At 33.4% G+C, this 13,949-nt stretch overlaps 1 protein-coding gene across 3 annotated transcripts; it reads right to left on the bottom strand.

Moving 5' to 3' along the window:
- Positions 1 to 2: 2 nt before the first annotated feature.
- On the bottom strand, positions 3 to 13,902 carry LOC105217369 (unconventional myosin-Va). Of its 3 annotated transcripts, none has more exons than XM_011192329.3 (22): positions 13,741 to 13,902; positions 11,976 to 12,789; positions 11,790 to 11,914; positions 11,609 to 11,722; positions 11,057 to 11,548; positions 10,880 to 10,973; positions 10,566 to 10,792; positions 10,274 to 10,297; positions 9,788 to 9,901; positions 8,032 to 8,918; positions 7,400 to 7,968; positions 7,194 to 7,341; positions 7,028 to 7,125; positions 6,724 to 6,919; positions 5,449 to 5,674; positions 5,208 to 5,373; positions 4,925 to 5,051; positions 4,587 to 4,718; positions 3,979 to 4,507; positions 3,774 to 3,905; positions 2,311 to 2,403; positions 3 to 2,235 (listed from the first exon to the last, which is right to left on the bottom strand). In XM_011192329.3, exons 1-22 carry the CDS (start codon positions 13,762 to 13,764, stop codon positions 2,098 to 2,100), a joined length of 5,469 nt encoding a protein of 1,822 aa, XP_011190631.1. In that variant the 5' UTR covers positions 13,765 to 13,902; the 3' UTR covers positions 3 to 2,097. The 3 variants fall into 3 exon arrangements, with proteins under 3 accessions (XP_011190631.1, XP_011190630.1, XP_011190632.1); XM_011192328.3 differs by having other exon boundaries at positions 13,439 to 13,886; XM_011192330.3 differs by lacking the exon at positions 10,274 to 10,297 and having other exon boundaries at positions 13,439 to 13,886.
- Between the last annotated feature and the right edge of the window lie 47 nt (positions 13,903 to 13,949).

The following is a 13,949-nucleotide window of genomic DNA, read 5'->3' as shown; positions in this document are numbered from 1 at the left end:
TTAGAAATATTCTCTGAATATTTGAAGTTGATCCGTTAATTACTTTTCGAGTTATTCGACAAACAACAACGAGCGTTCGGGCACTCAAAAGCGCTCGGTTGAAACTTTAAATGCGTTTTACTGAAAATTATGTTTTTGAACTGTGACAACTCGAAAATCGCTCAGTAGTTTTTAATAAAATTTAAACAGCTTTAAGAGTACATAATAATCCTGGGCCTGATTGAAGCTTTTTTGTTTTTAAAAAATTTCGATTTTTTAAACGAATTGTATTTCGATTTATTCCGGAAATCTAGAAACCAAATTTATTGAGGCCACCATTTTGTTAATTTTTGGAAAAAAATTAAATTTAAATTTTTCTTTTTCGATTGGTTTTAGATCAATATCCAATGATTAATGATAGTCACCGCAAGGACCTTTTTTTTGGAATCAACAGAAACAGCTAAACCTTTAGAAATTATTATTTTTTTTTTTTCAAATTATCGTGACTTGAAAGTCAAAACATTGCGTAATAACAGTTTTAATACCAGGGCAAGCGTTTATGTTACGATATGATAAATTTAAAGTAAATTTTATAATTGATTTTATAATTATTTTTAACGGATTTCTAAAAGCTTCGCTTTTAATTTTATTTTGAATTATTTTTTATCATACTTTATAGTCATTTTGGAATGGTATTGTCTATTAGCGATAATTATAGTCTTTCTCAAACTAATCTCCACAAGTTTTTCGCAATATTTTTACACACAAAGAAAAAATAGTAATAAATAACTAAATGAAAAAAAAAACATTAAGTGCAATAAATACAAGTCTTTCAAATAGTAGCAGAATGTGTTATAAACGAAAAGAGTGCTATGTTCTTCGCTATTTACTAGGGCAGGCAGTTAATTTTTTTATGATTTGCATATTCAACAGACATAGATTTCTTTATAATAAATATTTTTTCTATAGATTTAATAATACATATGTATGTATAAGGTGTATGTATGTATGTATGTGTATAAATAAACATTTCTCTTTTTTTAATTTTTATTTTTTGTTATCACATGTACGATTTCTCACTAACACATACTCAGTGGTCGCTGTTGCTGCTGCTGCTGCTGCTGCTCACCAACAATAAGGCAACTTTGTTGCTGTGGTTACACCATTACTAACATTATTAAGCTATGCAAAAAGCATTCGCACGCTTTAAATACAACTCCAACTTCAACTCCAACACCAATGTAATATTGTAAAATTTAATATGGTTGATTATATCAATTATTGCATTATTTGACTAATTCAAAATCTAAAGTGTATATATGTAAGTATGTATAGGCCAATAATACTAACAAGTACTGATAACAAAACATGTTTTACATGTATATATATCAAGAGAGATAGAGAGAGAGTAAAAGATGTTTCATTTTTGTAATAAATTAACTAATAGGAAAGTTTAATTCGTTGCAGAATGTCAACATATTTTCTAGGCAAATTCTTGAACTGTTTGAAACAACTTTTAGCGTATACTCATACTCTTCTACACAGTGCATATATATATTGTATTATTAAATAAAATTGCTTATAAGCTTATATAATGTAAATTAACACAAATAATTTATATAATTTATTTTAAATAACTAAAATAGTACATTTAGTGTATATGCTATGCATGTTGTTTTTTCCGTTTGTTTTTTGTTTATGTAAATATATTTATGTATATATTAGCGCTAGTGTTAAAGTATTCAATTACCAAATACTTTGTCTCGTTTTGGGGGAATGTGTTCAGTTCATTCACATAAGTACATGTTTGCTCATTTAATAATAATAATAATAATAATATGTGTGTGTTTCGATGGCAACAAATTGCACAAGGTACACGTTATCTTTCTCTACGTTAACTCTGCTCTAATACAAATAATAACATATAATTTTAGCATGGAAGTACATAGGTAACTAATGTTTAGCTAATATAAATTCATAATTTTAGCATTTTCTAACAATATAAATGTATACACATCTATTTTCATTCTTTGTCGGAGGGTGGCATGTTTGGACTGTTATCAATTTTCAACAACATCGTTTACACATTTTATACACGCATAACACTTTTAATTTAATTTAAATTTTCGCCAATAAATCTTCAAGCCCTAAATGTTTCGGCAACTCAATATCCTCCAATTTGACATCACTATACTTGAACACGACCTTGAAGGCATGTATGAATTTCTGATCCATAGTAAATTCGTCGTTTTTAATCTGTATAAGGAAGTGTGCGAAGTTGTTAATTTAAGTAAATGTTAGGAAAAATACAGTTAACAATATGATTATTACCATGTCACGTTCATTTAGCTTCTTGGTGAGTTTCTCCAAAAACGTATTTGTTATTTCACCTTCGTAATCATCCAGTTTGTATGATTTCATGACCTAAAAGAAGAGAGAACATATTTTTGTATTATTTATGGTGTTTATAAATTAAAGCTTGAAACAAAAAATTAAATTAGTTTTAGGTTAGAAATTTCTTTCTATATTAAAAGCACACTCTTAAATATTACAATTAAAATAATATAATTAATATTATATGTTAGAAATATATTTTTTTTACTAAAATTATTTAAAAATGTAAATTTATAATAAATATATATGAGGGTGGCTTTTCAAAAGGCGATATCTACATCTTAACACTTTGTGAAAACAAAATAAGAAAACGTTCTAATGGATATATTTATACCTACTGAAAAATATGTAGTTTTTGTGTTTAGGAACTATGGCATTTCTTTGTTCTAACTACACAATTTTGTATAAAAAAAGGACCTTGCCATTTAGAAGTAAACCATTTTTAAAAAACAGAATATCCCCTTTTGACACGGAATATGAATAAAAATCACGTTTAGTTTTGTACTACGTGGAAAATACGCCGTTTTTGGCAATATATATATACAGAAGAAATGACAGAAATAGGCTGCACTCAGTTTCACATCCTCCAAAATTCAAATTTGAATTCCATCTGATGGAAAAATTGTCGAAATCGGACTATAGCTTTTCAAGACCCCATTGTATATCGAGTATGAAGAACTCAGTGCCTAAGTGTATTTTTCACATAAAATAGCTGTAATCCTCTCATATATTTTAATATAATTCAGAGAGAATATTTTTCTTCTAATAGTGTGTCTATGTACCAAAAATGGTAAAAATCGGATAATTACTACCCATAGCTCCCATATACCTAAATACAGTGGAACTTCTCTGACTAGAATCACCATAATCCACAAAAAAAACTTCGAGTTAGAAAATATAGATTTATATACATATATGTATGTAAATACGTTTAGACATGTATTCTGTAATTTTGTTTGTTGCAGTTTGCTATTTTTGGCTATTTTGGCTCTTGACGTCTATATCCCATGCCTTTGTTAGATGATTTATGCAATCCATAAGTGTAATATTATGTCTTTTGTTCGGGACTCTTTTAAAATTCTACTTCGATAGTAAAATTTTCAATTTTGTATTATGCCCTAACCAAAAAGTTCGATTTATGGAAGGAAATTTGCATGAAAGTTGCCTTCTATTACCCCTTCAAGAGTTCGAGTTATGAAGAACTTCGAGTTATAAAAATTCGAGTTAGGGGAGGAAATTTGTATGAAATTTAGCTTCTAAACGCTATTGCCAATTCAAGTGTTCGAGTTATGGAGATCTTCGAGTTATAGAAGTTCGAGATTACATGAACTTTTCATTATAGATTTTCAAAAATTTTACTTGAAATATATAGTAAAATATGCTTTCACAATTAAACTTACCTTCAACACTTGCGCCGTATTCAACGATGTGCACAAATCACAAATACTTTGGACATCTTGTTCGCTCTTGCGCGACTGCAACAACTGTGACACTTGATTCAGTGGAGCCAATGGAGCCAAAACATCATTTGACTATGGAAATAAATGCATAATACAAATAAATATATGGTGTTTGCAAAGAATATAAGTGCATTTAGTCACTCACCATGCCCTTGCTGCGCACCCAATCCTCGATATAACCTAAATTGTAACGTATAATCATGCCCGTCTCCCACATACAAATATCACCACGTAACATTAAACAATTTAACGCGACCGCACAAATGAAATACAACAATTGATGGAAAATCTGTTCGGAGTAGCAACGATCTAAGCCGAAGTGTTGGAATTGCTTGTAAAATTGTTCCAGGTGATTGATGAGCAGCTTCCAGGCGGCTACTTTACCATGCTCGGGTGATGACGTGGAATCCATTGAGGCAGTACGACCACGCATACCTTGTACTTGCCGATTACGTTGGATTTCGTCATTATCGAGTATGGCTGGTACGATATAACGCTCCAATAAGGTTTGTATCTGCTTCACCAACACCTGGTATAAACTGATAATTATGTCTAATATTACGCGTCGATACTCGTACAGATTGAAATTCTTAAGTTGTTGTTGATTTTGCTTTTCCGTATTGAATTTAACATATTCTTCAACGTCACCATATTGCTTCAATAAATTGAGTAGTCTACAGAGTGGAATGGAGAAATTAGTTTTTAATAAATTTCAGAAAAATATAATTTATGCAGTTATTAGCTGTTACTTACGTGATGGAATTAACCAACCAAAGTGAACGAATTTCGATAACATTTGGATTACGGTGAATTTTCTTGATCTGCATTACGAATTTGCTCAGTAGATCGCGTACGTCGTCGTCAGCGTTTATAAGATCAGTATAACTGCATGAGATTTTGGCAAAAATAAAAATAAAATAGATTACAAATAATTATTAAAAAATAAACAAAATAATATTAAAATAAAAAATAAGAAATAATTAAAAAAAAAAATTTTTATTTTAAAATTTAAAAAAAAATTGAATTATAAATAAAAAAATATAAAAATTAATAAAAAATATTGTGTTAACAATTAAAAACTTCGCTCTTACCGTATACACATGAATATTATATAGGCAGGGAAACCAGGCAATAATCCAATAGCTAGTCGTGGCGTCATATCACCCACCAGACGTTGCAGAATCTTATCAAGATCTTCACTGCGGAATTTCATAACACCTAAAGTACAAGGAAGGCGGTTATTGAGTTTTTAATAAATAAATATAAATATAAATAAATACAAATATAAATAAAATACAATAAAATAAACACATATTAAAAAAAAATACAAAATACAATTTAAATCATGAGTAAAAAATATAAAAAAGTGCTCACCTTGGTAATTTTGAATTTTCTGCTTGCTCACATGCGTCACAGCCTTCTTATCATTGTCCTTATTATTACCTTCTTGTGGAATGCCATGCTCTTTCAGTTTGAACATTAGCTTGTCGTTGCCCTGCTTTAGCGTCTCGAATTTACGAGTCATAGTGTTCATTTCCTCCTAAATAGTGGTTAAAAAAATAAACAATATTAAATAATCATATAAAATATGAAAAAAATGTATTTCCTTGCTCACCTGCAGCTGTGAGTATTGCAATACAGAACGTTGCAACTCGTATCGCAAATACCGTTCACTCTGTCGCAATGCCTCAATATTACTTTCGTCGATTTGCTCGAGTCCATTATGTAGCAGCTCCTGTAGTTGTGTCTTTTCGTGACGCAAGTCATCAATTTGACGTGTTAACTCGGCGAGATGTGCGTTATTCTCTTCGGTTAAGGCGCTCAACTCGGATTCCAATTGTCTGCATTAAGAGCGTGTAATTAAAATTTCGAAAGAAAATCAAATTCTGTTTGTGAAGATTTGAGGATTGGTAAATAACACATGGTTTTCATGCATGGAATTTTACATGGTATTTTACCAAATAATACGAGTAAAAAGAGAATTCATATAAATTATATCGTTAATAACTAACATAACCATTTAAGCTATTTTCAGAAATTGAATTTACGAAAGTGTGACGTCATTCTACGAAGTTCTAAGTACTAAAAACCTAACTATGTAAGGAATGTTTATAGTACTATCATCAAGATCATCTAGTAGTGGGATCGATGTAAGATTTTTTTCCCAAAATATAGGCGCCTTAATTGTTAAACTTACTATAATATCCAAAATATATTTATTCTGGAATTACTCGTTACTCTCAGAAACACTTGTTTATCTATTCGATAGTGCATTTATGAGAGTTGCCAAGAAACAAAAAATCGGCTGTCAAATGCTGCAAATGACAAGTTGATTGCGACAGCTCACAGGATACTTCACCTAATGTGTATTTTTGTTGTTGTTGCCTTCTGAGCAGAAATGAACGATCGTCAGCGAGCGTGCTCAAGCAAACCATTTATATAGAGAACATTTTGTCTCCTATTTTTAGACAGTAAACGTCAAACAGCTATCTTTTTCAAGTCAAAAATGCCAGAGCCTCAACGAATATAAACAATAAACTGGCAACGATTGGTATAAATGATTTCGGTAAACTCTCTGAGTACCGACTAATGTATTGCGATTAATGCAAAAAAAAAAAAAATTAATTATCACGAACAGTTTCACAATAAATGTATATAGAAATCAGTCTTTAAAATTATTTCATGATTTTTCTCTAATGCTAAACCAACAACAACAGCACCAAAATACGAAATACAACATACTTTAACATAGTATATAATAAACGAGATATGAACCTAAAAAATATCCTTCAACATTTCAATTTCTTTTTTAAAATTTTGCTAACTTCGTCTGAATTTTGAGCAGTAAATCCAGGAAAAATTTAAATAAACCCTCTTCAAAGTCGCTTACCGATTGACCAGCTTCTGTGCTTGGAAAGCCTCGATCAATTCATTGTCATTCAAACTCTTCAAATCCACGCCACGCAACGACACGCCCGTAGTGCCGAATGACTTCAACGACTGACTTTGCTGTTGTAGAACAGCTTTTAGCTGTATGCACTCATCACGACGACGGCGTAGTTCCTCTTGCAGCGCTTGGTATTGAGCTGAAATGAAAATAATGTTTTTAGTTTTTATTTTAGTTTAAGAAATGTTTTAAGCCTTTTCGCTACACTTAATTTAGATATTTGTTAATATAATAACAATAGTTTTACCTTCTAATTCGTTCATTTCGGAGCCGTGATTTATGCTGCTGCGCAAGAGATCGTAGTCGCTACGCAGTTTTTCATTCTCCACCTCGAGTTCGGAAACGCTGCACAAACGGAACACAAAACAAAAATTAATTTTTGAAACTCAAAATTATTATTTTTTTATTTTTACCGTATGGAATCTTCGGTTTGACTATTTCGCTTCATTAGCCGTTCTAATTGTTCACTCAACTGCTTGTTCTTCTTTTTCTCCTCTTCGAGTATGTTGCGCAATTTCAAAATCAGACTCGTTTGACCCGATTTCGGTGTTGATGTAGTCTCTGCAAGTAGTAGCTTGTGTATTAAGTATATAATTGCTAGTGTAGTAAATATATGTACCGATTGTCGTAAAGGTTTCCGGTGATATTTGGTTTACATTCTCACCACCTTGATGGCGGCGCAGTTCGAGGGTATTCTTGGCGGATACATAGCCGACGTCATCTTCATTCTGACTCGAAGCATTACTAACCGAACGTGAGTGTTGATTATTGCCACGTGTGCCATTCGGTTTTTGATGACGACTCAACTCCTCCTTCAGCATGTAGTTCTCATTTTCGATAATCTCCTTCTCTTTAATGGCACGCTGGTAGGCCTCATTAATTTCATAGGTTTCCACTTCGGAGAAAGTACGTTCAATACGCGAACTGGTATTCATTTCGGCATTCTTCGCCATTTCGATCATTTGATCGATTTGTTTGCGCAATTCGATATTCTCCATGCGCCACACCTGCTTCTGTTGCATCCAATCCTCCACGGAGTGATCTTTCTCCTCGAGTAATTGCATTTTTTCATCGCGTTCAATCTCCAGTTGTTTATTCAATGCCGCCAAATTACTATCCTTTTCGGCAACGAGCGATTTAAGATTACGCACTTCGAGTTCCAGTGATTTCTTCACTTCCAGTTTCATTCTGTAAATACAAAAATTACAAAGTATTATAAATGCTGATATTCAGTTTTCTGAAAATGCTTACTTTAGCACAGAAATTTCGCTGGACTTCGATTTCAGGCTAACATTTTCGCGATTCAGCTCGTCAATCTTCTGTTGCATTGAGATGATCTTGTTCTCGAGGCCCTTGTACATTTTCTGTATATGCGAAATGGTTTTCGCCTCCGCCTTCAGCCGCTTGAATTGGCGTCGCGCCAAGAAGCGACGCACCGCCGACTGGCACACAATGATCGCCCGTCGTTTCTTCTGGTAGGCGCGTCGCGCCAAATAACCGCGTATGAAACGCTGAATTTGGACCGCGCGATAATGATCCATGGCGGCCTGGAAGCGTCGGCGCGCCAGCATACCGCGCGCATACTGCTGTATGCCACAAATAGTGTGGCGCAGTCGCAAATAACGGCGGCGACACAGCCAACCGCGCGCATATTTCGATATGACAACAGCCGCATGCTCCTCGCGCATCTGCTGTGCCTTCTGTCGTGCCAAATAGCCGCGCGCATACCGTTGTATACCGAGCGCCGTGCGCTGCAAACGCTGAAAGCGTCGTCGATGTATGAAACGTCGCACCACCGACTGAATTGTCGTTATGTACTTCTTGCGCAGGTTGGCGCGCACCTGTTCCAGATAGGCTACCTGACCGGCGCGGAAGAATATTTGCGTATTGCCGAAACGATACTTGTCCACATCGAGTATCCACTTGGATACAATATTCTGACACGATTGTTTCAAGTCGTTCTTATTGACCAACGAGCGATGGCACAACAATTGGTAGCGCATATAAAAATCATGATAGGACCAGCGTGATGGAAAACCAGCAGCTGAGATGCGCACCGTTTCGAGTACACCACAGGCGCGCAATTGTTGTACGATTTTCGATGCCTCCCATTTGAAGGCCACCTTATCATCGTTGGGCTATAATATGGTGTAAAGGAAAAGAGACGTAATTTTAACATTGTGTGATATTTTTTAATAATTTTTCTATATAGTTTATATATATACATAATTTGAATTGAAACGTTGTTTGAGATATCTGAATTTTTTTTTTTTCGAAATTAATATAAATATGTATTTATGGAAATTTGGGGTATATTTCACTCTTCTGTAGCTTAAGTGAATATTGAAATATATAAAAAATACCGTTATATATTATTTAGGATTAGTTTTGAACTGATTTCGACCAATTCCAGCACTAATCTAAAATCTAAAATCTGAAAGCTCGAGAAATTATAAGATTTATATGCCATTTAAGGTAGAAACTTATTTAATCTGCATCTAGTTGGGCATAGAAGATAGAGGTCAGGACATAATTAACAGAAACGTTTATAAAAAGTGAGAAAAGTTCTAACCTCAAAGTAAGGCAAAAATCGCTACATTAAAATAATAAGAAATTTCCGTAATATTTCATAAGTTTAAATATGAAATTAGAAAAAAAGGTATACTTTGGACCGGAAGTAGGGGGTAATGTAATGATACGAAAAGAAACAAAAACTCTGAACTATTTGTTTCAAACGCAAATATTTGCGATGCTAAAATAAAAAAGTAAAATAAAAAAAAAATAAAAAAAAAAACAAAATAGCAAAAATATATAAAAATAAAAAATATTGAAAAAAAAAATAAAAAATATAATAAAAAAAACTTCAAATCAACTTATATTTTCTAATTCTCATATAAAAGCTATATAATTATAGATAATAGAAAGCAACAGAACCACTAACAATCTTCATTTTCAGATATTTCTATAAATCAATTTTTGTTGTTGTTTTTTTTTAAATGTCACTCACCTTTATGCAGCGCACGTAATGTGGCGTGGTTGCATGCAAAGTAGATATTAGCGACGAAAGACTCTCTCTGAATTGCGAACCAACTGAACGGCGATGTTGTTTTGATGGCGCGATCTAGAAGATAGCGCGTTAAAATAGTTTGTACAACAATTTTTTATGCTAAAATGTGAAATGGTTAAAAAATAATGAAATTTTCAAATTCAGCATGCGGCGTGTAGTATATGCTGTTATTCTTTTTTCAGTATTTGGTTAACAAATTAGTTGGTGTTAGCTTTAAGTGAGTTATTAGAAAGCAGCACCCAATGGCGGTTAGTCGGTTTAATTAACAACCAAATTAGTTATAATTATGTGCATATTACACAAAGAATATAAATCGGTTATAAATATGTGTTAGTTTTTGTTTTTGTAGTTTAAAGGGATATTAGGGATTTTAAGTAATTTTTATTAGAAAACAACAACACATATATGTTATTTAAACGCACTAACTCGCTTGCGGTTGTCGGCAGTTAACTAAACATCCACGCAAATAACGACATCATTATCATGGTTCAATCAATACAGTGACGTTGACGAAAAAGAGGAAAAGAACAATAGGAAAACAGTTACTTATTAAAATGCGTACATGTAAGCCAATACTTTTTTTTTGGTTTTTTTTTTTGTATTAAAAAAAAAACTGCTGAAAACTTCAAATAGTTAAATATATTACAAATATGCAAGTACTTTATATGCAGTAAAGAGAGATTTTTCTTTGCATTTTAAACCCGCACATTACATTTACCTGTTGCCGTGCTGCGCTGATCACCACGCGTCCACCTAGCGTTGTCACTTTTGCGGCGTCTGCGCATAGCGTATCAACTTCTTCCATATCCATTAACTGTTTGCACAGCGACATCTGTGATTGGCGTATGACATTGACCAGCTCTTTCGATACGGTGTCACGATTCTTCTCAAGGAAACCATAAACGTCATATTCAACGGTGTCGGAGAAATGCCTGATGTAGAAGCCTTAAATTAATGTAGTATTTGTTTAAAACTTTGTTTTTTGTTGTAGTTGTTGTTTCTACATATATAAGTCAAGCGTTTAACACGTACTTGTAGTGCCGAAACGCGGTTTTTCAAAATGTGGATATTTATTGCATTTCTCAATCAGTTTGCCAGCCCAACTCTCGTCACTGCCTTTGGGCATCTGTGAAAATATTACATTTTTAAATATAAGTATAAATACATAAAACCGCTCTATTTTACTACACATTGCGTACGCTCACTCACCCTGCATTCCTCATCGAGCAGATCAAGCACGCCCAATTTCGATTCTATCAAGTCTATGCATGGCTGATTATCATAGAAGTCAATCATTGTCCATGTGATGCCTTCCTTCAAATATTCCTCTTGCTCCAGCTTGAATACATGTTGATTGAATTGTTGTTGCAACTTCTCGTTGGCATAATTAATGCAAAATTGTTCGAATGAATTAACTTCGAATGTCTCAAAACCGTAAATATCCAAAACGCCAATGAAACTATTTTGCTTGCGGCTGCCTGTATTCAAACTCTTGTTGATCACTTGTACAATGTACTGAAAGAGTTTCGCATAGATATGCTTTGCCAGCGCATCTTTGGCAGCTTGTGCAGTGGTAATGCTATTCGGTATAAGCACATGCTCATTGACCGATTCGATTTGACGTGTTTTTAACCATTTTCGCAGCTCATCTGGATTAATTTTAAGCATCTCAGCGGTAACGTGTAGGTGGAGATCATTATGCTGTTAAATAATTACATGTAATTAATTAATTATGGACAAATTAAGTTGAAATCCACATACATTGATATCACAACCGTCTGGATCAATTTCCTCAGTGCCTCTTTTACACTGTGGTACAAATTTTATGTTGCCTAAATGCAATATACCGGCAAGAATGTTTAAGATATCTGTTATCTGCCATATAAAAAAAATATATATATAATCAAATGTTATTCTCGTGCGTTCTTTACACTGAGCTCACCTGCAATGTGCTAAAGCCCAACACAATCATAGCTTGTATGGTTTCTTTGAATAGCTCTTTGTCGGAGACTCTATCGATATCTGGGGAGTTTCCCATTTTTAGATAATCGAACTTATCCTGGTGATCTAGAATGAGTTAACATAAAAATAATATAATATAAAAACATATATGCATATAAATACCCACCTAATATTAACTCGGGATGCATTTCACGCGCATCGCAAAGTTGATAGAATATATGATAGTTCCGTTCGCCGGGCGCTTGAAACACAACACGTGACTTCTCCAACAAATATGTGTGCATTGTGGCACCCGTAAGATTCATAACACTCATATTATTCTTAAACAGTAGTTTCGTAAATTTACCAAACCGTGAACTATTATCATTACGTGTAGTCTTTGCATTGCCAAATGCCTCCATTATGGGCGATGATGCGAGTACTTTACGTTCAACTTGTGTCTCTGATTCAGATCCTCCAACTGCAGCAAAATAACGCATAGCATACTTTGCCGAAACGGTTTTACCCGCACCCGACTCGCCGCTTACAATTATACTTAAATCACATTTCTCACGTTCCAGTTTCGTATATGCTTCTTCCGCTAAAGCGAATATATGTGGCTCTAATTCGCCCATTGAACGGCCACGATACGCCCGTATAATACTTGGACCATATAGTGGTAGATCGGCATATGGATTTATGGCAACCAAAATGATGCCACAGTACGTGTAAATTATTTGTCGTTCGCAGAAACGTACCTTTAGATTGTGTAACACTGCAGGTTCATGGAGATATGACATAGCCGTCAGATCATTTTGTCCGATTAGTATAGCGGGATTACGTAGCGGTGGTAAATTACTTCCATCGGGCTTTATAGAAAGTTCTACTGAAGTGCCAGAATCTTTGACGATTTGTATGGTTATGTCGCCTTTGTGATAATCTCGCTGCACTGTGGCACTCTCCCATACTTGCTCTGGGTGGGGAACCCAAATTTTGGACCCCTAAAAGAATAGTGTAGAAAAAATAATAAATATGTATGTAATTTTTTTTAATTATGTATATTATTTTTAAATAAAATTAACATCAAAAAAATTCATGGAATGTTTAATTTACTGCAGCTGTTTTACATTTTACTATGTAATTAGTAATCAAAGCAACAAAATGTATATGCCAACTATTTTAAAATGACTGTGCACTGTTAAGTGTCATCTACAATAATAGCAATTAGTTATTCTTATTAATGGCCTTATCATTGGCAATAGCTAACTTCGCACTGGTAAACTAATGATTCATGCACCTTGAGTTAAATTTTTTTTAATATTGCTATCATCCACATTTTTTTTTTACCTTTACCACTGTTGGTAAGATAAATAATTCTTATTAGAAAATGCAACAAGGCAATTGTTTACTTTGTCCTTCAAAAATGATATTGATTGCGTATAAGAATTATTCTAGTTAGACAAGATTTATTATGGAATAGAGTTTCATTTGAATATTTGAAGTATTGGTTTAAACCAGAGTCTAGTATGTGTTCATGAAACCGCTCGTCGGCCATCCAACTTGTCAACACATTACACTTGCACTTGTAGGGCTGCAGCCTCCAAGTTGATCACTTAAGCAGACAACCGAAAAGCGGCGTATAATAAATACCTTTGCATATAGCATGTCTTCGCTCGACATGATTTTAGTAGTAATCTCAATGCAACTCCTTGGCTACTACTCCACTGATTACGGTTATATGACTTCACACATAAACTGTATTTAACTAACAAAAGTGTTTTGTACGGCGGTAAAACCAATTTTCAATCAATTTGTTGGTATCGTTTTCGTCTTCGTCTCTTTTACCCACCAGGTGAATTCTAATCAATGTTTATTTTTGTATATGAATGTGTGTGACCTTATTTTTTAAATTAAATGCTACTCTTTTAATAAGTTATTATAATTTAGCGTACGCGTTTCACTTCTTTCAAATGCATGTTTCTTAACGTTTTTCTTATTTTTATTTATATTTTCTAATTATAATTAATACTACAGAAAATTTCGCTCCCTCAAACAAAGAAAATCAAAATTAATTTGTAAAATAAACTAAATTTTTTCACTCTGACGTCTAATCAACTGAGCGTTGACGTTGACAACCAAAAGCAATAGAAAATACAGAACC

Source organism: Zeugodacus cucurbitae, chromosome 6 (assembly GCF_028554725.1).
Source record: "Zeugodacus cucurbitae isolate PBARC_wt_2022May chromosome 6, idZeuCucr1.2, whole genome shotgun sequence".
Classification (NCBI taxonomy): Eukaryota; Metazoa; Arthropoda; class Insecta; order Diptera; family Tephritidae; genus Zeugodacus; species Zeugodacus cucurbitae.
Note: the sequence above shows the minus strand (reverse complement) of the source record. Positions and strands in the feature narration are given on the sequence as shown.

Coding starts and splice junctions, on each gene's coding strand:
- LOC105217369 (XM_011192328.3), bottom strand. CDS start 13,468: ATGTCGAGCGAAGACATGCTATATGCAAAG. Junction 5,675..6,723: donor GCACAGAAGCTGGTCAATCG/GTAAGCGACTTT, acceptor CTCTTAATGCAG/ACAATTGGAATCCGAGTTGA. Junction 3,906..3,978: donor GGGTGCGCAGCAAGGGCATG/GTGAGTGACTAA, acceptor TTATTTCCATAG/TCAAATGATGTTTTGGCTCC.